Source organism: Ursus americanus, chromosome 2 (assembly GCF_024610735.1).
Source record: "Ursus americanus isolate L20-20 chromosome 2, mUrsAme1.1.p, whole genome shotgun sequence".
In the NCBI taxonomy this organism is placed as follows: Eukaryota; Metazoa; Chordata; class Mammalia; order Carnivora; family Ursidae; genus Ursus; species Ursus americanus.
The window spans coordinates 7,469,714-7,494,437 of NC_142128.1; the positions used below are offsets into that span (position 1 = coordinate 7,469,714).

The following is a 24,724-nucleotide window of genomic DNA, read 5'->3' on the forward strand; positions in this document are numbered from 1 at the left end:
CCCAGCCCCCCGCCTCCTGTCCCGCCCAAGCCCAGCCCCGGGGCTGGCCCTGGCTCCGCCCCAACCCCCCTGGGGTCGAGTCTCCAGCACCTAGCTGGAGGCCTTCGCTCCTAGCTGGGGGCCTTCTCGCGGGCCTCTGCCGGAGCCTCACTACGTGATCCTCCCTGCGTCGCGGCCCCTTTGAAACCTGAGGCTTCTGTGGCTCCTGGGGCTCTGCCCCGGCCCGCAGACTTTGCCCCGGCGTCCACCGTGGGGTCACCAAGGGACGTAGGTGTGGACCTCCCCTCGCCTCCCCCCAGGGCCTCTGTCCCCACTCCCGCCCCCCCCCCCCGCAAGGATGCCAAACTTTTTTTTCTTAAAACATTTTTACTCCTTTCAACCCAGAAACATCACAATCTAAGCGGACGGGAGGGGAGGGGCAGAGACGAGGGCATGGGGTGGGGGCTTCGATCTGCGCTGGCGGAGGCAGAGCGGGGAAACCCTCTCCCCGCCTTCGGCGTCCCCTACCCCACCGCGGCTGGATGGCGTGTGGGTGTTGAGGGGGCGCCCTCAGGGGCACTTCCGCTCCACGCACTGCTTCCCTCCCTCCTCATATTCCTGCTTGGAGATCCACATCTGCTGGAAAGTGCCCTGGGGGCGGGGGACGACAGAGGACCTCAGGACGCCCCCGGAGGAGGAGGGGGGTCGCGCCTCCCCCCATTCCACCCGTGCAGGCCCTGCCTCTCCGAAACCCTCCTCCTGCCTTCCGACCCCGCCCAATCCCTTCAGCAGCAGCGACCTCCCCAAGCCTCCCAGCCCTCCTTCACATTCAGAGGGTGAATACCCCCACTCCTGTAATTCAATCATGACGTTGATTCATTCATTCAACAAGTATTTATTGCACATCTGTCTGCCCTGGGCCACCGCTGGGCTAGAGCTGGGTAGGGGAGCTTACAGCCAGCCTGTCCCCCCCCAACCCCTTCCCCAATGCCTCCTGCACCTATCACTCCATCAGGCCTTACAAACTTGTCCAGTCTCCCATATTCCCATGAAGAATCTTTCCTCCATCCTCACTGGAGTTCTCTTCACTCTGCACGCCACCCCCTCGTTGAACCTTGCCCCTTGAGGGTCTCTCAGCGCTGGGCATCTCAGACTGTCCCTTCTCTCTGATGGTTGCTTAATCCCTGCCTGAGAGCTAGTGCCTCGTGCCCCTGGTACTGTCCCTGTTTCTCTTCCGGGCTCACAGTTCAAGCCTTCCGGAAGCAGCTCACCCACTCCTGGGAGTTCTGCTCATGCACTGAACCCCTATCCCTCCCTCATTCTCCCATTGCTGAAGCTAAATACTAGACCCAAATACTCAGCTGTGCTTTGGACACCTCTTTCTGAGTCCCTCAGGGCCGCAGACTCGGCATGCCCACCACTGAGCTCCCCCAGGCCTGGCTCAAACCTGCTTTGGTGGTCTTTCTCACCTTCTCTACCAGTGCTGGCCAATACTGTGGTCACTGAGCACTTGAAGTGTAGCTAGTCGGAACTGAGATGTGCTCTACCATTAGAAAATACACAAGGGATACTGAAGACTAAGTCCAGGAAAGAGAATGTAAAAATCTCATTTTTATATTGATCACACATTGAAATGATAATATTTTGGATATATTGAGTTAAATAAATGTGTTCTCTCTCTCTCTCTTTTTTTTTTTTTTTAGATTTTATTTTTAAGTAGGGGCATCTGGCTGACTCAGTTTTTAAGTAATCTCTACACCCAACATGGGGCTCGAACTCACAACCCCTAGATCAAGGGCCGCATGCTCTACCGACTGAGCCAGCCAGGGGCCCCAAATAAAGAATATTCTTTAAACTTAACCTCACGTGATTCTTGGGGCTCTTTTAAAATACGGCTACTAGAAAATTTAAAGTTGCATATGTGGCTCGCATTACATTCCTGTGGGACACAGCTGCCAGGAGCTAGCATCCTGGGCGTCGTCCTGGACTCTTTCTCTCTAACTTCGTGTATCCACACGCTGCCCACATTCTGTCCGTTGAACCTCTGACGAGCTCCGGGTTCCACAGCCTGATACCCACTCCTCTGTCAAGCCCCAGTCACAGTGGAGACCACAGCAGCTCCGTTCAAGCCACTCTCCACTCTGCTGTCCCAGCGAGCTTCCTGCATTCAGGTCCAACTGCGTCTGCCCATCGCCTTTGGTCTCGCCTGCCTCTCTCCATGGCCCAGACACCCTCTCTCCCTCTTTGCCTCAAGAGTTCTTACTCAGGCTTCTGTCTCAGCTTGAATGCTCCTCAGGAGGCTCTTCGTGACCCCTGAACTAGATCAGGTCCTCCCTTGAAGGAAGACCCCCACACTTTGTGGTGACTTCCTGCTTAATGCTCTCAGCCTCTGGACGGGGTCTGCTCCTGGAGTGGGGACTACGTTGGGCACACAGGTAGGCCCACAGGAACTGTATGGCTGACAGGTTCCCGGCCCCCAGCTGACTTCACACTGTCAGCTTCCTGTATTTCTGACCCTTGTTTCTGTCTCCTTGGGGGCTGCCCCTCTAGGAGATGTCCTTCCTGCTCTGTCATGGCCCTACCGTCCCCTCTGCGTGGCTGACACCCGTGAGATAAAGTTTGCACCTCCAGCCCCCTGTGCCCAGCAGCAGGCCCAGACAGAACTCCCCACCTACTGCCCCAGAACCAGCCTGCCTGTCTCCTTCTCTGTCTGCCTCTTGCCCAGCACCCCATCCTCACTAGGACTCACTCTGACTCCGGGACAACGGAAGGAGCCTCCTCGCAAAGTCCTCCCGTGTCCAGCTCACAGCCTGATCTCCAAATACTCATGCCTGACGCAGTCTTCTCAAACACACCTGGGACTGTCCCATTGCTTCCTCACCCCAAACCTTCAGGGTCTCCCCTCTGCCTCATGCACAATCTCAACCCCAACCAATCTCTCCACCTTCCTGTCCTGCTCCCTGATTTGTCCTGATGGCATATTCACCCTTCTGGAAGCACTGACTGCTCTTCCTCAAAAATAAATGTTTGTTGAATGAATGAATAAGGAGGCACGCAAGGGGATGGGGCTGTCTGGGTCTGCCCCTCTCCCACAGTCAGTGCGAGGCCAGGCCCCTTCCCTCTCACCAGTGAGGCCAAGATGGAGCCCCCGATCCAGGGGCTGAACTTGCGCTCCATGGTGCTGTTGCTGGCGATGAGCTTCAGCCGCATGCTCTGGGGGGAAAGAGGGGCTGGGGGAAGCAGACACCTGGGTTCTGGGAAGGGACAGGGCTGGAAGTGGGGAAGACTGGGAAGCCACAGGGGGAGGGGTCTGCTCTGGTGGCCAGAAGGTTTGCTGTTGGGGAAGGAGGAAGGACTGGGTCCTGAAGAGCTAAGCCAGGTCCCTGGTTGGGGTGGGCTCCTACCGGCGGGGTCTTCTGGGAAAGCTCTCGATTGAGCCTGTCCGTGAAGCCCTGGAGCAGCGTGTTCCCGCCTGTGACAATGACACTGCCATACAAGCCCTGAGAGCAGAGAGGAGCAGCGTGCCTTCAGGGCACAGCCCCTCTGCGTCTCCCCACTGCTCTTGTGCCCCTTTGCCCAGACACAGGCTCGCCCGGGCCTCACCGGGCGGATGTCGATGTCACACATGCCGATGCTGGTGGTCACCACGTGGCCCACACCAAGCATGGTGTTCCCCGACAGGCCCTGCCGAGAAAGGTGACCTGGGTTTTGGGCTTCTGCCCTCTCTTCCCGGACCCCAGTGATCCTTCCCAGCCCTGCCCCCCATGCCGGCATCCGGGGACTCCAACCAGCCCCCACCTCAATTCCCTCCACCTGGGCCAACCTTGACATTGGAAGGATCAAACAGGCCCTCGGGAATGCGGAGCCGCTCGGCGCCGTAGTCTGTGTTGTAGCCGTTGGGCATCTCGTAGTGCACTGTGGGCATCTGCGCGGCCACCCTGACCAGGAAAGAGAGAGACTCTGCCTGGGGTGCTCACAGAGGACCAGAGGTACCCCCCGGAGTCCCAGGCCTGTTCTCTTTCCCACCCCTGGGCTGTGGGGTCCACTTACTGCTCATCGTAGGGCGAGTCTGAGACCTGCAGCACAGAGGCCTGGAAGTCCTGAATCACCTCCTGGGGACCCAGGGAGCTGGTGAGGGCCTGGTCCCCCTCCACAGCACCGCCAAGCAACCCGCCTGCAGGGCCTCTCAGTCCCTTCCCCTCTACTCATGGCAGGGGCCTAGGAGCTGGGGAGGGGCCTGGGCTGTTTCGGGGGACTCTCTCCTCACATTGCACATGTAGTTATGCCAGGACTTGGAAACCTGGGGTAGCTTCTCCTTCTTCTTCCAGTTTGGAGGGGCACCCTCCCGTACGGGTTCCTGTGGGGCACAAAGCCTATGAGCACCCTTCCCCACTCCACCCCTGCCCAGCACCCCCCCGACCACACCTGTACTCCTGCAGCTAACAGGAACTGGGTTCTTTGCTCTGTTGCCCAACAAAAGGGGTTTCTCCTTCTTCCCTGTCAAAGGAGAGAGAATGGGGAGAGCCTGTCCCCATGTCTGCCACTCAGACAGCAGGTACGGCTGACCTGAAAGGCCCCAGCCAGAGAAAGCTGAGGGCATGGGGAATACAGTGGGAGACGAGAACCTTAAAGAAGCAGCCTTTTCCTGAGACATGTTCCATGTGGGGGTCCAGGGTGAACCCTTGTATGCCGTGTCTCAGCACTCACAGCAGCCCTGTATGCTGCTATTCACTTCACAGGAGAAGAAACTGAGGTGCGGGGAGATTCGATCTCCTGTTCTAGGTCACACAGCTCTCACATGGCAGAGGCAGACCTTGAACCTGGGTCTAACCACACTGGCCCTCACACATCTGCTACCAGCTGGCTGGTACCACCTTGGCCATGTCCTTCAGGCTGTCCGATCTCTGATGCATTGACTGTAAATTAAGGAACTGGATCCAGGGTCCTCTGGGGACCCTGTTGCTCCCCTCTCTGACGTCTAGCCTGTCCGTGGGTCAATAGTCATAGGGTGAGTGCCTAAGACTCCCCAGAGGCCCCACCTTGGCTGCAATCATGTAAGGCGGGATGATGTCAATGGCCATTTCTTGGAAGAGTTCCCGGCACTGCATGGAGATGAAGTCCCCTGCCAGGGGTGACTTGACAATGCCTGGAAAGGAAGGGGGTGTCAGGGCCTGGTCCCCTCCCCAAGGCATCCCCAACCCCTCTCGAAGCCCACCTTGCTGCAGGACATAGCCATCATGTACTGGAATGGCTGTGGTGTGGGTGGCCCCACTGTCCAGCACCAAGCCTGTGGAACGTCCATTTGCAAAGCTGGTGCAGGATGGGTAGGTCAAAGAGACAGCAGCAGCAAGTGAGGGGACTGGGACTCTGATTCGGCCTGGTCACTCTCTGCTCTCCTGGTCCAGCCCATCCACGGTCTGCAAATCTCTCATTCTGGTTTATGACCCATCACTGGAGAAAGGCTCCTGAGACCCCTGTCTCTTCTTTCCTGTCTGAATCACAACTTCTTCCTCTTTTCCTTCCTTCTGAGCTCCCAGTTTGTTTTTAGTCTTGGTTCAGTGCTCTGTGGGCTCCTTGAAATGAGGGGCCATATTGCCCCAGTGCCTAGCACAGGGGTCAATGCAAGGCAGAGCCTTAAAAAATGAGGAAACTCCTCAGTGTTATATATTCCTCCCTGTTCTCTCCAGTCCCAGCCCCTGCTGTCTATGTGGTCCAACTCTCTCTTTCTCTTTCTCTCTGTTCAGCCTGATCCAAGGAATAGGAGAGAGCTGCTGATCTGGCCACCCCAGGGTCAAAGGCACTTAGCCCACAGGGGCCCCTCTGCACTAATGGAGCACAGGGTGGGTGTCTGCCCATCCAGGACACTGATCTCCACAGAATCAGGTCCAGCCTCCAGCTTGGCACACCATAAACCCCGCCCTGGCCCTCCACCCAGCCAGGGCAGCTCAAGCCAGAGGATACGCGGTGAGCACAGCCGTCTTGCATAAGAAGAAGGCAGGAATGTTGTACTGCTCGAACATCAGCTCTGTCAGCTTCTCCCGCTTGGCCCGTGTGTTCCACTGGGGAGAAAATGCAGGAGGGGAGGATTCAAAAAGGGAGAGGCACAGACCCAAGCGCGTGTGCACACACACACACTTTGGACTGGGGACAGAGGTCGGGTCTTTGATCCACACAGACCCTTAGAATGTGAGAACTATGAAGAATTTTAAAGATTACAATCCAAACCCAGCTAAAGAAAACAAAACTCAGAGAGGAAGAGTGACTTGACCAAGTTCACACGCAAAGCCCTTTGTAGAGGTTGGTAGAGTCATTGTCTCTTGATTTCTGGCTCACTGTTCTTTATTGTACAATATACACTTCGGGCTCCTTTGAGCTTCCAGTTTATCCCTCTTCCTCATTTTAATCATCTCAGAGTCAAGAAAGCTGGGAAGAGGATTTCTGGTAGAAATTGTTGGTGGAATACAAACATCCAATTTTATCCTCTTCCAAGATTCCAGCAAAAGTATAACAAAGGGGTAATTTAGGGGCACCTGGGTGGCTCAGTCAGCTAAGCATCTGCCTTCAGCTTAAGTCATGATCTCAGGGTCCTGGGATAGAGCCCCGCATTGGGCTCCCTGCTGCTCAGTGGGGAGTCTGCTTCTCCCTCTGCCTCTCCCTCTGCTCATGCTCTCTCTGTCTCTCTCTCTCAAACAAATAAATAAAATCTTAAAAAGGGGGGGCAATTTAAAAAAGACATAAACCAATGGCGCCTGGCTGGCTCAGTCTGTAGAGCACGCGACTCTTGATCTTGGAGTCATGAGTTCGAGCCCCACATTGGGCACAGAGGTTACTTTTCTTAAAAGGGGGTGGTCCCAGAGTGGTGGTGCAGTTGGTTAAGCATCTGAGTCTTGGTTTTGGCTCAGGTTGTGATATCATGGTTGTGAGATTGAGCCCCTCATTGGACTCTGTGCTCAGTGTGGAGTCTGCTTGAGATTCTCTCTCTCTCTCCCTCTGCCTCTCCCACTTGTACTCTCTCTGTCTCTCCAAAAGTAAAAAACAAACAAACAAACAAACAAACCAAACAAAAAACATAGAGCCACAAAAGCCAACCAGCACATGAGAAGATGCTCAACATTGTTAGCCATTAGGGATATGCAATTCAAAAGCACAATGAGATACCACTTCATACCCGCTAATAATTAAGAAAAATAAAAGGATATAGAAAAATTGAAACCCTTGCACATTGCTAGTAGGAAGGTGAAACGGTTCAGCCACTGTGGAAAACAATCAGTAGTTCCTCAAAAAGTTAAACATAAAATTACCATATGACCTAGCAATTCCACTCCTAATTATATATCCAAAAGAACTGAAAACAGGTACTGAAATAAATCCATATACATAACTGTTCATAACAGCACTATTTACAATAGCCACAGATGGAAACAACCCAAAAATCCGTGAATAGATAAACTGGAAAAACAAATTGTGGTATAGCCATACAATGGAATGCTACTCAGCCATGAAACAGAATTAAATAATGATAAATGATACAGCATGGGTGAACCTTGAAAATATTATACTAAGTGAAAGAATACGGACATGAGAAGTCACATGTTGTATGATTCCATTTATAAGAAAGATCCAGAATAGATACATTCATTGAGACAGAGAGCAGATTGATGGCTGCCAAGGGCAGGGAGAGTAGAGAGAAACAGATTGATGAAAATGTATTTTCTTTGGGGGTGATGAAAAAGTTGGGGAACTAGATGAAGATGATGGCTACACAACATTGTGAATGTATTTCGTGCCACCAAACTGTTAACATTAAAAAAGTTAATTTTATGTTGTGTGAATTTTACCTAAAAAAAGAGAGGTAGAGATAGACAGACACCCTCAAGGTTTGGGAATAATAAGGAAGGAGAAAACAGCAACTAGTGTTGAAGGTTGGAAATCAGATAGTTGGTAACTGTCTTAACAGATTCAAGAACACTGACTCCTGAGCTGGTAGTGGAGAAAGCCAGGAATAACCTTTGTCAAATTGCAGAATCCTCAGAGGGTTCAGGAAGTGGTAGTTTTGGGTACCTCTGGCAGTTAAGTTTAAGGGAAAGCTAAAACTAGATTGTTTAAAGCCACTCAAGCAACAGCTCCTGAAACTCTCTCCCCAGTTCCATATCACTGGGTTATTACCCACCCCAACCTCTGCAGAAGACTGGAAGTTTATTCCCTAGAGTAAAACTGAGGGTCTCTGGACTGGTGGGACACTTGACACAGTCAGGAGTGAAGACACTATACTTAAAACAGAAGAAGTAAGTGATTCCATGCATATTAAATGGGGAAAGCCCTGGCCCTATTCCCTCACTTGGGTCCCAGAAAGGGGGTGGCCAGGCCTGTCTGTAGAGTACAAGTCCTCCCTGTGGGTTACATCAGAGATCTAAAGATGCCAATTAACAGAGGCTGCCTATCAGTCATCCCAGGCAAGTCATCCTACAGCAACATCCTCGATCATCACAGTCAATGAGTGCCCTGCCCCACACAGCTTCCAATCAGTGCTTCAGTCAACCACTTGCAAACATAAGCAGAAAACCAAGGATTTTTCAGAAATCTGAGAAAAGCCTCAAAAATGAGAGAGATACCCCACCTCCCCCCCAAAAAGAAGCAATTTGGAAGAACAGAGATCATACAGAGAAATGAAAACTTTCAAAAACAGAAACAAAACTAATAATATTCTGAGTGACCTAACAGATGATATTGCACCCATGAAGAAAGGATTGGATGTCCTAAAAAGTAACATTCGTGGAACAAAAAAGAGCTCTTGGAAATTGAAAATACAGGAGGAGAGATGAAAAACTCAATAGAAGCGTTGAATAAAGTTGAGGGAATATCTTGGAAATTAGAGGAAAAAAGAAAAGGAAGGAAAACATAAGAAAAAAAGATAAGAAAATGAGAGGACCAGTTCAGGGGGTGCAAAATCCAAACAATATTTTCCAAAAGAGAGAACAGAGAATATTGAGAGAAATAAATAATCAAATAAGTAATTAAAACTACTTAATTGAATAATTACTGACTTATTTTTTCACAGAATTGAAAGACATAGGTTTTCAGATTGAAGGGACATATTGAGTGTCTAGAGCAATGGATGAAAATTAAACAATACAATATTGAGAAATTATACAACACTGAGGACAAAGTGAAAATTCTATAAATTTTCACAAAGAAAAACATTACACCAAAAGATCAGGGATTAGATAACTCTGCCTTTTTGTTGGCAACAGTAGATGCTGGAAGACAATGGAAAAGTACCTTCAAGATTCTGAAGAAAAAAATTATTTCCAATCTGGAATGTTATACCTAGCTAAGCTATCAATCAAGGTAAGCCATGCAAGGTCTTAAAAATTTTACTTCTCATGACCTTTCTAAGGCAGTTACTAGAGGACGTGCTCCATGAAAACAAGGGAATACATCAAGATAAGAAGTAATGAGATACAAAAATAGGATTTCTAGCACAGGAGAGAGGTGAAGAGACGCCCTAAGATGATGGTGAAGAGAGATGTCGGGATTGAGAGTTATGTCCTCTGTGTAGAGGGCAACAAGTCCAAAGTGGAGCAAATCAGTGCGTCTTTGGAGAGATTTCTTCAAGAAGATGAAATTGATAGAATACCTAATGGAGTTAATGTTTTGAGGAAGGATATAGATAACATAAGCGATGGGTAATAAGCAGATGAATAATTTAGGGTCATATTATTAAATAAATAGAAAGCTAAACAAAATAAAAACCAGCACAATTTTCAGTTCTAGGAAAAACAGCTGTGCAGGAAAGAAAAGTGACCATAGTTTATTGCCCGCCTCAGACCTGATTGGCATACAGAAATATAAGTGTAAATACTGAATAATGATTTTTTAAAAAAATCTAAAATACAACCGTATTTAAAGGTGGGGAATGAGGGAAGTGTGTGGTGTGAGCTGGAGGAGGAAAGAGAGCTCAATGTTTCTTTTCTTTCCTTCCTTCCTCTTTCCTTCCTTCCTCCTTTCTTTCTCTTTCTTTCTTCCTTTCCTTTTCTTTCTTTCTTTCTTTCTTTCTTTCTTTCTTTCTTTCTTTCTTTCTTTCTTTCTTTCTTTCTTTCTTTCTTTCTTTCTTTCTTTCTTTCCCTCCCTCCCTCCCTCCCTCCCTCCCTCCCTCCCTTCCTTCCTAGAGAGTGCACACACTCGAGGCAGGGGAGGGGCATAGGGCAAGGGAGAGAGAGAATCCCAAGCAGGCTCCAGCTCAGTGTGAAGCCCTAGGTGGGGCTCGATCTCAGGACCCTGAGATCATGACCTGAGCCGAAATCAAGAGTCCCAACATTCTACCAACTGAGCTACCCAGGTGCCCCTCAATGTTTATTTTCTACAGTGGGAAATTGATGCCTAAAACTATAAAATCCACAAGAGCATTTTGAGTGTGATATTTGGAGGTATGGAAGAACATGACAAAACTCATCTAAAAGAAAAGCAGTTGCCTCTGGAAAAGGGGAATGGAAGGAATCTGATATGAATGGCAGTTTTTTCCTTCACATACTTTATAAAGCAAATTGGTTATGTGCATATATAACACTGACAAAAATTTTAAGTTAAAGAGTCCAAAAAGGACTTTGGGGGTGGAAGGACAGCAGTGGATAAGCCTGAATGGGCAAAAGATATGATGGATAAAACAGGAGAAGAGAGAGGGATAGAGACTAAAACCAGGGAGAAAAAAAGTGCTTGAAGATAGTGGAGTTGGAAGAAGTCTGAGAAGTGGAGTGATGGATGGCAGATGCTTTCGAGGGAGAAGTGAATGGCAGAAAGGAGGTAGGAAGCCCCTGGGGCTGGACTAGGGTTTGGGTGAGGCACTTACCGGGGCCTCTGACATGAGCACTGGGTGCAGGTTGGGCTCGGACTTCACGTGTTTACTGTAGGTGTGATCCAGGATGGCACGGAAGCATTCCCAGTCCTCAACTGGGGCCAGGAGACCAGTGTGGAGAGATGAGGGTAGGCCAGCAGGGGTCCAGAGACAGGAGGCAAAGGAAGGAGGGAGGCCAAGTCCAGGGGAGGGGAAGTGAGATCAGTTCCAGCAGAAATCCCCCCTTTCTAGGAATCTTTCGGGACCCTGGGCTGGGAACCAGGCAGCTGTGGGAAGCTGTGAGGGAATTCCTGGGATGTGGGCAGCTGCAGGGTAGACTCCATGGGTGTGGGGTGATGTGTCCCGGGCTGTGGTGTGTGGGCTCCGGGTCTGTGGCCGGAGATGGTGGGTGGGGGCTCCTTACTCATGCCATTCTTGAGGGGCGACATGACCTCCGCTCCATCCCGAGGCACATGCAGGGCGTTGGTGTCGATGTGGAAGATCTTCCCTTTCTTCTCTTTCTCCCCCTCCAACTCCAGCCCACCCCCCTCCTCGGCGGCCAGCAGCCCCACCGTGGTGGGGAAGTCAGCCTGGAGGGGGCATGGGCAGGAAAATGGATCAACCCCCTGCCCCTGTCCAGGCCCATAGCAAGGCCCTCAGCCCGCCCCTGGGCTTACTCCCACATTCCCGCTTTGCAGAGCTTTTCTCTGTGTTGTGAGAATCCTGGGTCACTGGGAAGCCTGGAGGGGAATCCGGAGCCCCTAGGATTTGGGGACAGGGCTGGAAGGCTCACCTTGGGGCAGTCCTCCCCAGCGTACCCAGCGCGGACTGAGAAGGAGCCAATGTCAAAGACGAGCGCCCCCACCTCATCTGTGCAGGGAGACAGGTGTGTGAGGGGACCTCTCCCAAACTCTGCCTCCCCCCCCGCCCCGGATAGCTCCAAGAGGAGGTCAGGGCAGAGCCATAGTCTCGCCACCTTCAACGCTTGCAGGGGCAGGTGGGAGATCGGCCTGGAGTCCGGGGTCCTGGGAGTGGGGATCAAGCCTCCAGAGTCCCTTCTTGCCCGGTGGCCTTATTCAGGCCACTCTCCTTGCCGGGAAAGAAGGGGCCGGGTGGGGGGGCCGGGAGGAGGTGAGTTGGATGGTGAAGAGTGAGCCCAGTGCACGCAAGCGACCGACCTGCGAGGACCAAGGTAGGAGTGGCGCAGGACCCAAACCCGTTCGAGCGCCAGGGTGACAGGCCCTGGGGTGCCCAGAGATTAGGTCGCGCGGGTTCGGGGTGCAGGGCTGCCGGTGAGGCCGCGACAGGCTGGGGAGCATGAAGCCCAAGGCTAGCTCACCTCCGCCGTAGACGCCCCCGCTCATAATGCCCTCTCCGCGCGGCTCACGGCCCGTGGGCGGCGGCGGGATCAGCACCGAGGCGGCCGGACAGCTCCCGGGATCCCGGGCGGGGCGGGGCGCGCGGTGGCCAATCAGGAGGCCGGATCCCCCGCCCCCAATGGCGCCGCCGATTGGCTGCAAGGCTAGACAATAACCTGACCGGGGGCTGCTGCTTTAAAGGGGCAGACACCGCAACTTTAAGATCGGGGAGGGGAGAGCAAGGACTTTGAGACTGACCCTAAGGGATAGCCAGGTAGAGAGCACGCGTACAAAAGGGATGGAAACCTTGTCCATCTGGAGACCAGGACGCCGCAGAGTGACTGCTCCCTTACCTTTTTAAATGGGGTCGAGGAGAGGGCACCATAGTCCTGGAGAGTTGTCCATTCTCAGGCTTCAGAGCAAGGTTCTGCCATACTCAAGCCTGAATGAAATCACCTGGCGAAGGAGGGAAAGGCAGAAGGAAAGAAAGAGTGGTATAGGAGGGGGTGTGTCTCCATCTTCTCCCTGTTTCTTTCCGTCCTTGTCTTTCTAATGGCCCTTCTTTTCCTCTCCCATCCCCAGTGCGTGGGCCCTATACATACACGTGTACCCGTGTTCAACTAACCCATCTTTAGCTTCCTTTCCTCATTATTTCTCCCCAGCTGTTTTCCTGGCCTTCCACCACCTCCACAGCAGTTTTAATAGCAAAGGTGAAGGAGCAGCTCCAACAGCCTGGCTTAGCTGAGAGACTCTTACGTGAGCATGTGTGTCGATGTATGCCTGTATGTATGTGTTTATGCGTGTCAGGATACCTGTGCGTGTGCATATGCATGTGTGTGCGTGTGTGTATGTATATGCATGTGAATACACTTGTTTTGAGGTCACTCCCACCTATTTGCTGAGGGTGGGGAGAGCATTAAGGCCATGGATGGCAGGTTTTGGTCTCCCTGCCCCCCCCAATAAAAAGATCATGGATGGCACAGGAAGAGAGTACCTTGTGACAGCCAATGCCCCAGAAGTTTCTTTGCTCACCAGATACCTACTCTGGAAGAGACTCCACCCGTCCCCACCCAAAGGACAGATGGTTTAAGGTGGCTCATTGATTACCCATTGGCAACATTGGCATTTCAAATGCCCAAGGTTGGTTGGGAGCCCAGGCCTAGCACCTCAGTCTGGAGGTGTCCAGGCTTAAGTGGGAGAGGTGAGCTGTAGGGGAGACAGCTGACTCTATTGGGAAACTGAAATATTCCTGAGTGAGTTAGTCATTGGCCTCTATAAATGAGACCTAGATGACTGGATGAGTCTCTTGACTTCTTGGCACCTGCATGTCTTTATCTTACACAATTATTATTGTTATGATTATTATTGCTGAGGGGAGGCTTACAGGGACACTGGAGTGGAAAGTGATTCTATTTGTGGCCTGCACCTCTCCTTTTGTTGAGATTTAATGACATTGCTTCACTTCCCTATAAATTCACCTTGTCAGTTCTCATCACCCATCCCTTAACCCAGTCGGGGTCTCAGATTCAGAGACTACCCCAAGTCAGGAGAAACCTTACTGATCATGGATCCAGCCCTTGGATTTCACAGGGGTTTCCCCAGATGGAGGCAGGGCCCTGTCTTGGGTCACACAGACTATTAGGGCAAAGCCAGGACTAGAACTCACATCTCTCATCAGCCACTTGAAAGATGACCTTATTTCATAAACTTCTGTGTCCCGGTCCAAGCTTCACCGTCCCTAGCTGTAGGATGGGTGGGAATGAGGACTCAATCTGATGCCAGAATCAAGTGCCTGGCTAAGAGCTGGGCACGCAGGACTGTTCAGTAAACACTGGTCCTAAGAATGTTCCTGGGGAGTTTCTGAGGCTTTCCTATCATTATTCATAAGTTAGAAATCTGTAGTATTGTAATGAGAACTGAATTTTCCTCTCATGGTTTGTGGAGAAACTACAGCTGGCTGAATACATGGCTGGACTTGATTTACCTCCCAGTCAACTGTGGCCAATTTTCATTTGTCATTCTATTGTATTATGATTCTATTGTATTACATAAGTGGTTAAGGTAAAAGGTTATTAATATATTTCACCATCCATTCATTGATTCAGCAAACATCTTTGTGCAAGGCATGGGAATCCTGAGATGCCTAAGATCTATCCCTGCTGTCAAGGGGTTTTGGTGCAGTGGGGAGCTCACACATGCATGGAAGTGTGGGGAAGTGGGGGCCAGGAGGAAGGAGGGGCTACCTGTCTCTGAGAGTCCAGGGAGGCTTCTAGAAGTAAAGTTTGAGCTGAATTGTGAAGGATGGAAAGGGTTCACTGGTGAACAAGGTGGGAAAGGTCTTCCACACAGGGAATAGCATGTGCAAATTTCTAGAAACGTGAACATTTCTGGCATATGTGGAGTTAGGAGCTCAGTCTTGAAGGGGGGTTGCATATGAGCTGGTGGCAGAGATCAGAGTCAGGGGGAAATGAGACTGGAAAAGTGGCCAAAGACCAACTCGTTCATACCTAAACTCTATTTTTTTTTTAAAGATTTTATTTATTTATTTGACAGAGAGAGACAGCCAGCGAGAGAGGGAACACAAGCAGGGGGAGTGGGAGAGGAAGAAGCAGGCTCATAGTGGAGGAGCCTGATGTGGGGCTCGATCCCAGAACGCCGGGATCACGCCCTGAGCCGAAGGCAGACGCTTTAACCGCTGTGCCACCCAGGCGCCCCCTAAACTCTATTTTTATTTAGCAAACACAAAACATCCACTGCCTGGATGTAAAGCATTATAAGTGCTTTTCAAATGTTAAGTACTTTAGCCCTTATAATGACCTGATTATTATCCCCACTTTGTAGGGGTAACAGGCATGGATAGATTAAGTGACTTGCCCAAGGTCACTCAGCTAGTAAATGACAGAGCTGAGATTTGAACTGTGGTGTGTGAAAAGTATTGATCCTGGGGAAAATGTTCCCTAGCATCTGTTCATTTCATAGATGTTCTCTAGGTGCCTGATAGACACCAGGAGTAAAATGGCTCACATAAATTGATGTGACTCTCCTAGGGTTTAATGTCAGTCCTGAAAGATGGAGGGTTAAATAACTAATTCATCAAAATCATCTGGAGGTTCCGCAGGCCCTCCAGGCTTACATTCAGGCTGGCCAAACCTGAACATCTGGTAATGATACTAAAGGTGGTAGGGCCAGGACCCTCAGATCCCACATCTTGGAAATTATTTGGCATCTTGTGAGGGTCTGTTCCTTGCTCGGTGAGCTCTCCCCCAGGCCTCTGCCAGATAAATCAAGTGTCTTGGCTTCACAGGGAGCCCCTCCCTCGTGAAGGTGGCGAGTGCCCAGAAATAAACAGTCCAGTAAAGGCTACAACAGGAATGGAGCCAGCATTGCAGTGGGGCACAAACAACAGTGTGGTCAGGGAGGCAGTATTTAAACCAAGCCTGAGAAAATGAGCTGAATTTTCCCAGCTGACAAGGAAGTCTAATTGGAGTGGGGGTGGAAGGCATTCTGAGAGGGGACAAGGCCCAGTCTGTGTGTCATGAAGTTTGGCCCTTCTCATGGAACCAGTAGGGAACTACTGCATAGTTTTGAACAACAAAGTTATATGATCTATTTTGCATTTTAGAAAGATATGTCTGGCAGCTTTTTGGTAGATGAATAGAGAGGAACTATCTTAGAGGCCAGGATATAGGCTAAGACCAGGGTAATAGCATTTGGCACATGGCAGAAGGGATGGATTTAAGCAATATACAAGAGGCAGCATGGGCAAGATGTATCCACCAGTGACACAGATTGTTACCCTTACATCAATGGCCATCTCCCTTCTTTCTTTATTAATAATGTTTAAGGTGGGTATATGGCTAGAGACTACATTTCCCAGCCTTCCTTGCAAGTTGCCAACCTCCGAGCAGAAGTTAGTGTTACCCTTACACAGGGAAGAACTTGTGCTTTCCACCCCACCCCTCTTCCCAATGGATGAAATTCAGGTATGATTGTGGAAAGCTGTTTGGACCACACTAGACACAGAGATGGAAGCAAGGTGTTAGGTTGGCAGAAATGCCCCCACGGTCCTGGAGAATCTATTTTAAAGTTGTCTCTTGGGGTGCCTGGGTGGCTCAGTTGGTTAAGCATCTGCCTCCTGCTCAGGTCATGATCCCAGGGTCCTGGGATTGAGCCCTGCGTCAAGCTTCCTGCTCAGCGGGGAGTCTGCTTTTCCCTCTGCCCCTCCACACTGCTTGTGCTCTCTCTCAAATAAATAAATAAAACCTTGAAGAAAAAAAAAGTTGTCTCTTAAGCTGTTGAATTTTGGGGACTCTTTGTGATAGCAGCTTGGCCTATACCCTAACCAGCTGACCATCTTTGGATATGGGGAATGAGGGTGTGAGAAGCTCCTGGGTGGATGGTGATGCCATTAACTGGGCCAAGAGATTCAGAGAAAGGGTAGTGTTGGGCAGGGTGGGGTGGGGTAGAAGAGGATTACTTTAGTTTTGAATGTGTTGGATGTGACATGTCTGTGACTACTGACATATAGTAAATGGTTTACGAATAAGCTCTTCTGGAAAAGGGAGCCCTGATCTGAAGCCTTTGCCAATTTCCATGGTGTAAATACTCCTACCATGACAATTAAAAGTTACTACTATCAACGTGACTTCACTGAACAAGGAGTTGGGAAGACAGGTACACACTAGGCTCTTGTGAGCTGGTGTGAACTGGCACAGCTCCCTCCAGCACACCAGTGTCTGTGAGCATCCAGGTGAAGATATTCAGGCTGCAGTTGGACATATACCAAGTCTGTACTGGGGGGGGGACATCTGGGGCTGGAGATGGAAATTTGAGAGGTATAAGCAATTCAAGGATAGTCACAGCAATGGAGGAAGACACCACTGAGAAAAGGAGGCTGAAGCTGGGATCCTGGGAGAAACAATGTTTACAGATGCCCAGAGGAGGAGGGGAGGACCAAGGAGAAGCCTGAGAAAGGAGAGTCAGAGGAAGGAGAGCCAGGTTCTCCACATGTGCTCCAGGGCTCCTGCCTTCTCAGAGAAATTGGTCATCCATTGGCCATGCCCTACCCATCTGTATCCTTCACCTCCCCCAAACCCCATCCTTCCCATCATCATCTAAAGAAGTTCCAGTAGCTCCTATCAAAACACAAACATCTTGATTTCAAATGCTCCTCTCACCGTATGTAGCCCCACCTTTCTACCCCCCACCCCCTCCAAGTCAAGATTCCCAGAGCTTTGGCCACTTTGGTTGTCACCACTGCCTCATTTTTTTAACTTACCCTCAGCCCACTGCAAGTGCTCTTGACAAAGTCACCAATGGCCTCCACATTACTTAATCTCATGCACACTTCCCAGTCCAGTCTTGCTTCATCCCTCTGCAGCATTCAACACAGTTTGCCATTCCCTTTTTGGAACACTCTTTTCTTTTGGGTTCCAGAACTCCACATTCTCCTGATTTTCCTGTTAGCTCTCTGGCTTCTCCTTTGGCAGCTTGCTCTCCTCTGCCTGACCTCTAATGTTGGAGTTCCTCAGGGCTTGGTCTTAGGCCATCTTGTCTTTTCCCTGAACCTCTTTATGACTTCATCTGCTCTAAAACGCCACTCATTCTCAAGGCTCTATTCCAACTCATACTCTTTTGGGCCTGCTTTGATGGCCACGTTCTTAATATTCTTCATTGCACTTCTCCTAGGCACTATAAACCTAACATGTCCCAACTTAAAACTTTTGATCTTCCTCCCCAAATGTGTCCCCTCCCAAATGTTCTGCTCTTAGTAAATGGCACTTCCAAGCCACCAGCGCTAATTGTTATTTCAATGATCATCTACCATCTGTCTGCTCTGTAGATTGTAACCTCCCTTCAGGAAGAGGAAGGATGCACGTGTTCATGGCTGTATCCTCGGTGCCTAGGACAGTGCCTCGTACATCACTGAGACTAAGTGAATGTTTGTCAAACGAATTAAAACAAAGAAGCGTATTAGCCAAAAGTGAGAGGAAAAGTGAAGCCAAAAGTGAGAGGAAGCAGTGTCAGATGCCCTACAGAGATTAATAAAATTGGGTTCTAGTCCTAGGCTGCCAGTTTTCTAAGTGACTTTTGGGAAGTCACTTTGCCCATCTGTAGATTGACAGGAAATTGAAGTAAATTATCCGTAAGGTCCCTTCCAAATTCTAATGCCTAAGTGACATCTATCATCTACTGCTAATATATCATTGAATCAGTAAGTGCACATAAATGGGATTTATGCATAAGGAAAAATGTGACTTCAGTTTCTTATTTTCTTAAAAAAATTATTGTGCTTTGAAAGCTTCTTGTAATGCCTTTAACGGAGGCTACAAAAAGTTGTCCGTTTTGATACTTTCACTTTTAAATTGGATGAGGACTCAGTGAAGACTATTCATTGACTTGAACCTTCCAAATCATTTTCACAATCTGTCAGAATCTCGTAACAATCCAACGTGACTCGCAGGGCAGGCAGCAGTCAACACTCATTTTACAGATGTGGAAACTAAGGCCTATGCTTACATTCTCATTCCTTTACAAGGATGGTCTACGGGAGCGTTCCTCAAGAGGCTAGTATTGATATTACCGCACACTGAAGTCGCTAAAGCTGCCTTGGTTCGTATCTCAACTCTGCAGTCCTAGGAACCTGTTTCCACTACTATAAAATGGGGACAATGCTAGTACTGAAATTCACAGCACTGTCGTGAGAATTAAATAAGTATGGAACTCAATAAATATGAGTTGTTGTTACAGTGTCACGCACTCCAGTAGACTTCTACAAAAGCCCAGTGGGCAACGCTGGGGAACTTCCCGAGCACGACTCTTCTCACCATTCCCAGGTTCAGGGGCCCGCACCATTTCTCGGGGACTTTCAGAAGAGCAGCTGTCTCCCTCTGCCCCGTCAGGGCCGCCGGCCCTGTAGCGCGCGGGTAGGTATCTCTCGGGCAAGGTCCCAGCCCGTGGAGGGGCGTGGTCTCACCGGGGCAGGGGCGTGCCGAACCTAGAACTGGGGCGTCAAGCTCCCCTGCCCAGTCTGGAGCCGCCCAATCCGGGAGGGTAGGTCACATGACAGCGAGCGGTTTCCTCCCCCCCCATGCCGGTACCACCTCTGTCAGTCCCAGGGGGGATGCCTTGCGCCTTTTTGGGAAGCAAAGCATTTATTTTGGTCCTTTTTGCGTCGAAATAGTGTGGTATGGTATCTTTGTTGTAACGGAGTCAATCCTTGCCCCTTAAGGGGTCTTTTGCCTTCCGGGCTCCCCCCACTAAGGAGTTGGTCTCGCCCAGCCGGGTCCTGGGCGCGGCGGCGACGGCCGCGTCACTGGCGGGCGGGATCCCTCCGCTCTGGGGAGAGCAGCGCAGGACGGTTGAGTTGGGGTGACTGAGGAAATCCATCCGCGTCGCCGCCGCTGCCGCCTCCGCCGCGGAGGAAGACAGGACCTCCCGCGCTCCTCTAGCGACCCTTCGCAGAATCCCACCGCCACAGGTACCTCCGCTGACAAAAGAAGTCCTCCTCTCCCCCAGCCCCAAATTCCCGTGGGGGAACCTCTCTTCCTTCTGTCTCCCTGATCTGGCCTCTTGGGAGCGGACGTAGCACCCCAGACCTCCCCTCCCTTCCTCTGGCTCCGTCGCACCCAAACCCGGAAGGGGAACTGGGGGGACCCTCGTCCCCAGTAATGCACGCGCTCCCTGCACCGTCAGGGGCATTTTGCCTGACCCCATCCCAGCCTCTCACTCCCTGAGAAGTTGGGGGGCCAAATTCCGGGCTTCCTCTAGGCCCCGTCCCGCCCCCTTCCCCCCCATCACCGCCCTCCCGTTCGCCCCTGGGTAGCACCCCTCGTGTCCTCCCATTTTGCACCCATGCCGGCATTCGCCTTGCAAAACTCTAGAATCCTCAGAGAAGCAGGCAAGGCCGCGAGGCCACCCTTCCCTTCGCCTCCACCCTCCCCTCGATTTGGGTTCTGTCCGTGTTTTCTGGCCGCGTTACCCTAGACCGGAGACCTCGGCACCCTGTTCCCTCTACTGGCCCTAACCCCAAGCCCAGCTAGCTCCCCGACTCCCTCATCCCACGCCTAAAAGCTTTCTTTTGGGCAAAATGGAGGTCGTGGGGGCCGGAGGGCCAGGCCCACTGCGCTTCGCAGCGCGGCACTGGCCCGCGCCTTCCAGCTGCCAGATCCGGGACCCTCCCATGTCCCCTCCCCTTCGCCCCGCCAGACCTGCGGAGGCGGTGGCACCCCCACTTCTCCTTGGGGCCCCGGCTGCTATACAGGCCCAGAATCCGGGGGCCGCCGAGGGGGCCCTGGAGGGTGATGCGGCCTGAAGGGTGGAAGCGTCGCCCCCGCCCCCAGCGGCTTCCTCCTGGCCTGCTTCCTTCTGCCCCTGGCCTCTGGCGTTGCCGCTCGGCCTGGGCTGCTGGCAGCTGGAAGGAAGGGGCTTTGTCCGGAGCTGGGGACGTGGAGTGGGAGACCCTGCCCCACCCCACCCCCCGGCTCCCCGCTTTCTTGGAGGGGCATCCCCCGGCTCTAGCGTAGAAAGCTGAACTGGCAGAGGGGAAATGTCAGTGGGGAAGAGGAACGCCCAGGGCCTGGTGGAAGTGGGAGCTGGGTGGGGGACGTCTGGGTCGGCAGAGCGCAGTGTGCATGGCCAGATCACACAGGTGTCCAGGGAGGGGGGCAGGACTCCCGGCCCTGGAGCGGAGCCAGCCAGGCCCCTGGGGCCCCGGCGCGGAGCCCGGATGCTGGGCCCCTGGGGTGCCGAGGGCGCAGGGCCGGGCTGCTTGGGGCCGCCAGCCCGCCAGCCTGCCCGCGTCTGGGAGAGAGCAGCTCCGCGCCTCGGGGCCGGGGACCTCTCCTCGGAGCGCTAATTACTCGAGAGAGGCTCCCACGGGCTTTCTGCGGGCGTGCCGGGGCGGGCGGCCTCGGCGCTGGAGGGAGCAGCGGCTTGGGGCTGCCTTCCCCGCCACCCTCCCCTCCGCCCGCCGGGGGCGGCTAATGGGGCGCAGCCGGCCCGGGGATTATCCGGGGTGAGCCGTCCCGAACCTATTAGTGCCAATCGGCTTTCCCAAATCCTGTAAACAGCCACCCTGGCCGGTTCTGGGTCGGGGCGGGAGGCTGGGTCGGGCGGGGGCGATGGGGCCGGGGGTGGGGTCACCCACCCTACAGGTCTCTGCCGTGGATGCGGTTGCCTTGGCAACAGGGCTAGGGTGGGGGCACTTCACCAATGAGGTGCTCTCAGTCCGGGTGACGGTTGCCTAGGCAACCCCACGAACAGCCCAGCTTCCCCCTCTGGTCTCTCCCCCACCCCAGTCGAAGCTGGGGGTGTGTGTGGAGGGTGTGCGGCGTGTGGGGGTGAATTTAAAGAGGCACCGCCCCTTTTAAAATTAGGTGTTAGGAGGGCGGCGCCTGTACGGGCCCGGGCGGACGCCAGGTCTGTTTTCGAAGGGACTCTCCCCGCCCCCTCCCCCCCCCCCCCGTCCCCCCCTTCAGTTCCTGCCGCGGGTGTCCCGCCCGGGCTGCTGTCCGAGGGAGGGGTTTCCCCTGCGCTTCCTCTTGCACTTCCCGCTCCGTTTCCGGGGGGCGGGAGGAAGATTGGGGAAGTCAGCTCTTCCTGGGCAACATCCCTCCTGTGCCAGAGACCCCGATTCCGCCTGGGGGACCGCGGGCACTGCTGCTCTCCCTTCCCCCCACCTCCGACCGGCGCTTACCCCTTCCGGGCCGCGTTTCAACCCCGCCTTTTCCCCCTTCTTCCCCGGCGGCCTTGGGCCTGACGTCAGCCCTGCATCCCCCAGGCCTCTGGCCAGCGGCGAGGAGCTGTCTCCCCCAGCCCCCGTCCCGCGGCCCCCAGCCGCCCCCAACCCCGCCCCACGGGCCCGGCGCCATGAGTGAGCTGGAGCAACTGAGACAGGAGGCTGAGCAGCTCCGGAACCAGATCCGGGTGAGGGCCTGGCCGCTGGGCTGGGGAGGCTGAGCAGGCAGGGCCAGGTGGCCTGCATGTACTGGGTTGGGGGGGGGGTTGTGTGTGTGGCTACCGTAGTCTCTCACTGTCTCCTCCTCTCCACTCCTCTGTCACCTCTTTGCCTGCCTCCTCCTCCCCCTCTCCTCCTGCCTCTTTCTGATGGTCTCTGCCATCTCTTACAGGATGCCCGAAAAGCATGTGGGGATTCAACACTGACCCAGGTGAGGTGAATCCAGGGCCAAACCTGGGGTTTAGGGAAGGAGCAAGGGTTTGAGGCATACTGCTTGGTGGGCCATGCCACCTGAACCTCCCTGAGCCCATTCTGCCTCTACCTCCAGATCACAGCTGGGCTGGACCCAGTGGGGAGAATCCAGATGAGGACACGGAGGACCCTCCGTGGGCACCTGGCAAAAATCTATGCCATGCACTGGGGGACAGACTCAAGGTGTGTGTGTGTGTGGTTGGGGCCGTGTGCTGAGCTTTTGTTTGCCCTGGGCTGAGTTTATAGCAGGCAGAGTGGGGCAGGGTTGCAGCCTCGCTGATCTGGTGGAATGAACGGGATGCCTATGTTGCTGAGTGTGTTTGGAAAGACAGTGACTCCCAGACAGCCCTAGGGGGTGGGAAACAGGACCATACCGGCAGGCACTTCTGGGCTGCTGCTGGGAGTTGTCTCAGAGGGCCTCCCACCTGATGAGAGAGGAGGAAAGGTGTCCTGTCTCCAGAGGGAGCGTCACACCCTGACCCCTCTGCCTCTCCTCTGCCACTTTTTAATAGGCTGCTGGTCAGCGCCTCCCAGGACGGGAAGCTCATCATTTGGGACAGCTATACCACCAACAAGGTAGAGGTGGTGCCTGAGGCTGGATGGGGTGGGGCCACAGGCCCCAGCTGGCTCCGACCCTGGGCACTGCCACTTCTCTCCAGGTCCATGCCATCCCTCTGCGCTCCTCCTGGGTCATGACCTGTGCCTATGCGCCCTCAGGGAACTTTGTGGCCTGTGGAGGGCTGGACAACATCTGCTCCATCTACAGCCTCAAGACCCGCGAGGGCAATGTCCGGGTCAGCCGGGAATTGCCTGGCCACACCGGTGAGAGGGACCTGGCAGGGCTCAGGCGCTATTGCGGGGGGAGGGGTTGTGCTGCCCGCCCTGGGAAACTCGGCTGACCAGCCCCTTTCCCCAGGGTACCTGTCGTGCTGCCGCTTCCTGGATGACAACCAAATCATCACCAGCTCCGGGGACACCACCTGGTGAGGCCCTGCCAGGGCTAGGTAGTCGGGGCTCACCAATACTTCCTGCCTGGGGTGCCCTTGCCTTGGTGCTTAGCACGTACTACGTGCTGTGAGTGAGCAGGGGCCTTCTGAACATTTCGCCCCCCTTTCCTGTGACCCAGTGGCTCCGTGTGCCCCTTCCTCGGAGGTTCTAACAGGGCTGGGCTCACATGGTGGAGAGGAAGGGGGGCAGGGAGTCGGTCCAGCATTCCTCTCTGATCCCTTCTTTCTGTTGTCTCTCCAGTGCCCTGTGGGACATTGAGACAGGCCAGCAGACAGTGGGTTTTGCTGGGCACAGTGGAGATGTGATGTCCCTGTCACTGGCCCCCGATGGCCGCACCTTTGTGTCTGGTGCCTGTGACGCCTCCATCAAGCTGTGGGATGTGCGGGATTCTATGTGCCGACAGACCTTCATCGGCCACGAGTCAGACATCAATGCCGTGGCGGTGAGTTCTCGGTCGAGCTGGGCTGGTCTGTCTCTGCCAGGCTCCCGGCTCTGCTGTGCCCTCATCCCGCTCTGGCCCTGTGTCCCGCAGTTCTTCCCCAACGGCTACGCCTTCACCACTGGCTCCGACGATGCCACATGCCGCCTCTTCGACCTGCGGGCTGACCAGGAGCTGCTCATGTACTCCCACGACAACATCATCTGCGGCATCACCTCTGTTGCCTTCTCCCGCAGCGGCCGGCTGCTGCTCGCCGGCTACGACGACTTCAACTGCAACATCTGGGACGCCATGAAGGGCGACCGTGCAGGTGCGTGCTGGGCGTTGGGGGGCGGGCAGGCCCAGGGAGCCCAGGTTCTGATGGTCCTTCCTCACAGGTGTCCTCGCCGGCCACGACAACCGTGTGAGCTGCCTCGGGGTCACCGATGATGGCATGGCTGTGGCCACAGGCTCCTGGGACTCCTTCCTCAAGATCTGGAACTAACAGCTACCACCCCACTGGGCCCAGGCCAAGAGAGGCCCTGCCCATGCCCACACTACAGGCCGGGAGCTTTGGGGCTGGGTGCACACCAAGCCTCCCTCCCTGGGCCACGGGGCCTTGGGTCCCTGCTCCCCTACCCAGGTTTGGTTCCTCCCGGGGGCCCCCACTGTGGAGATAAAGATGGGGATAGAATGGGGGAAGAGGAGGGGCAGAAAGCCCTCATCCTTTTGCTGCCCTGGGGTTGGGGCCTCGTCCCTCTGGAGGGCCAGAGGCAGGAGGTAGAAACTCCAGGGGCTGGCTTTTTTAAAACTGGTTTTATTTTAATTTTTATTATATTTTCAGTTTTTCCATAAAGGAACCAATTCCAACTCTGTACCTGGTCTTCTACCCTTGTGTCTCTCACTCCAGATCTCAGTTC

At 53.3% G+C, this 24,724-nt stretch overlaps 2 protein-coding genes across 2 annotated transcripts; one reads left to right on the forward strand and one right to left on the reverse strand.

Annotated features, from left to right (window-relative positions):
* Window positions 1-356: 356 nt before the first annotated feature.
* ACTL6B (actin like 6B) lies at window positions 357-19,557 on the reverse strand. The gene is made up of 15 exons (XM_045773869.2): window positions 19,429-19,557; window positions 12,150-12,324; window positions 11,604-11,680; window positions 11,235-11,400; window positions 10,826-10,926; window positions 5,941-6,038; window positions 5,195-5,289; window positions 5,019-5,125; window positions 4,247-4,336; window positions 4,030-4,091; window positions 3,803-3,917; window positions 3,583-3,663; window positions 3,384-3,479; window positions 3,106-3,192; window positions 357-630 (listed from the first exon to the last, which is right to left on the reverse strand). Exons 1-15 carry the CDS (start codon window positions 19,555-19,557, stop codon window positions 550-552), a joined length of 1,560 nt encoding a protein of 519 aa, XP_045629825.1. The 3' UTR covers window positions 357-549.
* Window positions 19,488-24,681, forward strand: GNB2 (G protein subunit beta 2). The gene is made up of 10 exons (XM_045773796.2): window positions 19,488-19,648; window positions 21,950-22,095; window positions 22,299-22,337; window positions 22,455-22,561; window positions 22,891-22,954; window positions 23,038-23,200; window positions 23,295-23,361; window positions 23,627-23,828; window positions 23,919-24,135; window positions 24,203-24,681. Exons 2-10 carry the CDS (start codon window positions 22,039-22,041, stop codon window positions 24,307-24,309), a joined length of 1,023 nt encoding a protein of 340 aa, XP_045629752.1. The 5' UTR covers window positions 19,488-19,648; window positions 21,950-22,038; the 3' UTR covers window positions 24,310-24,681.
* Window positions 24,682-24,724: the final 43 nt, after the last annotated feature.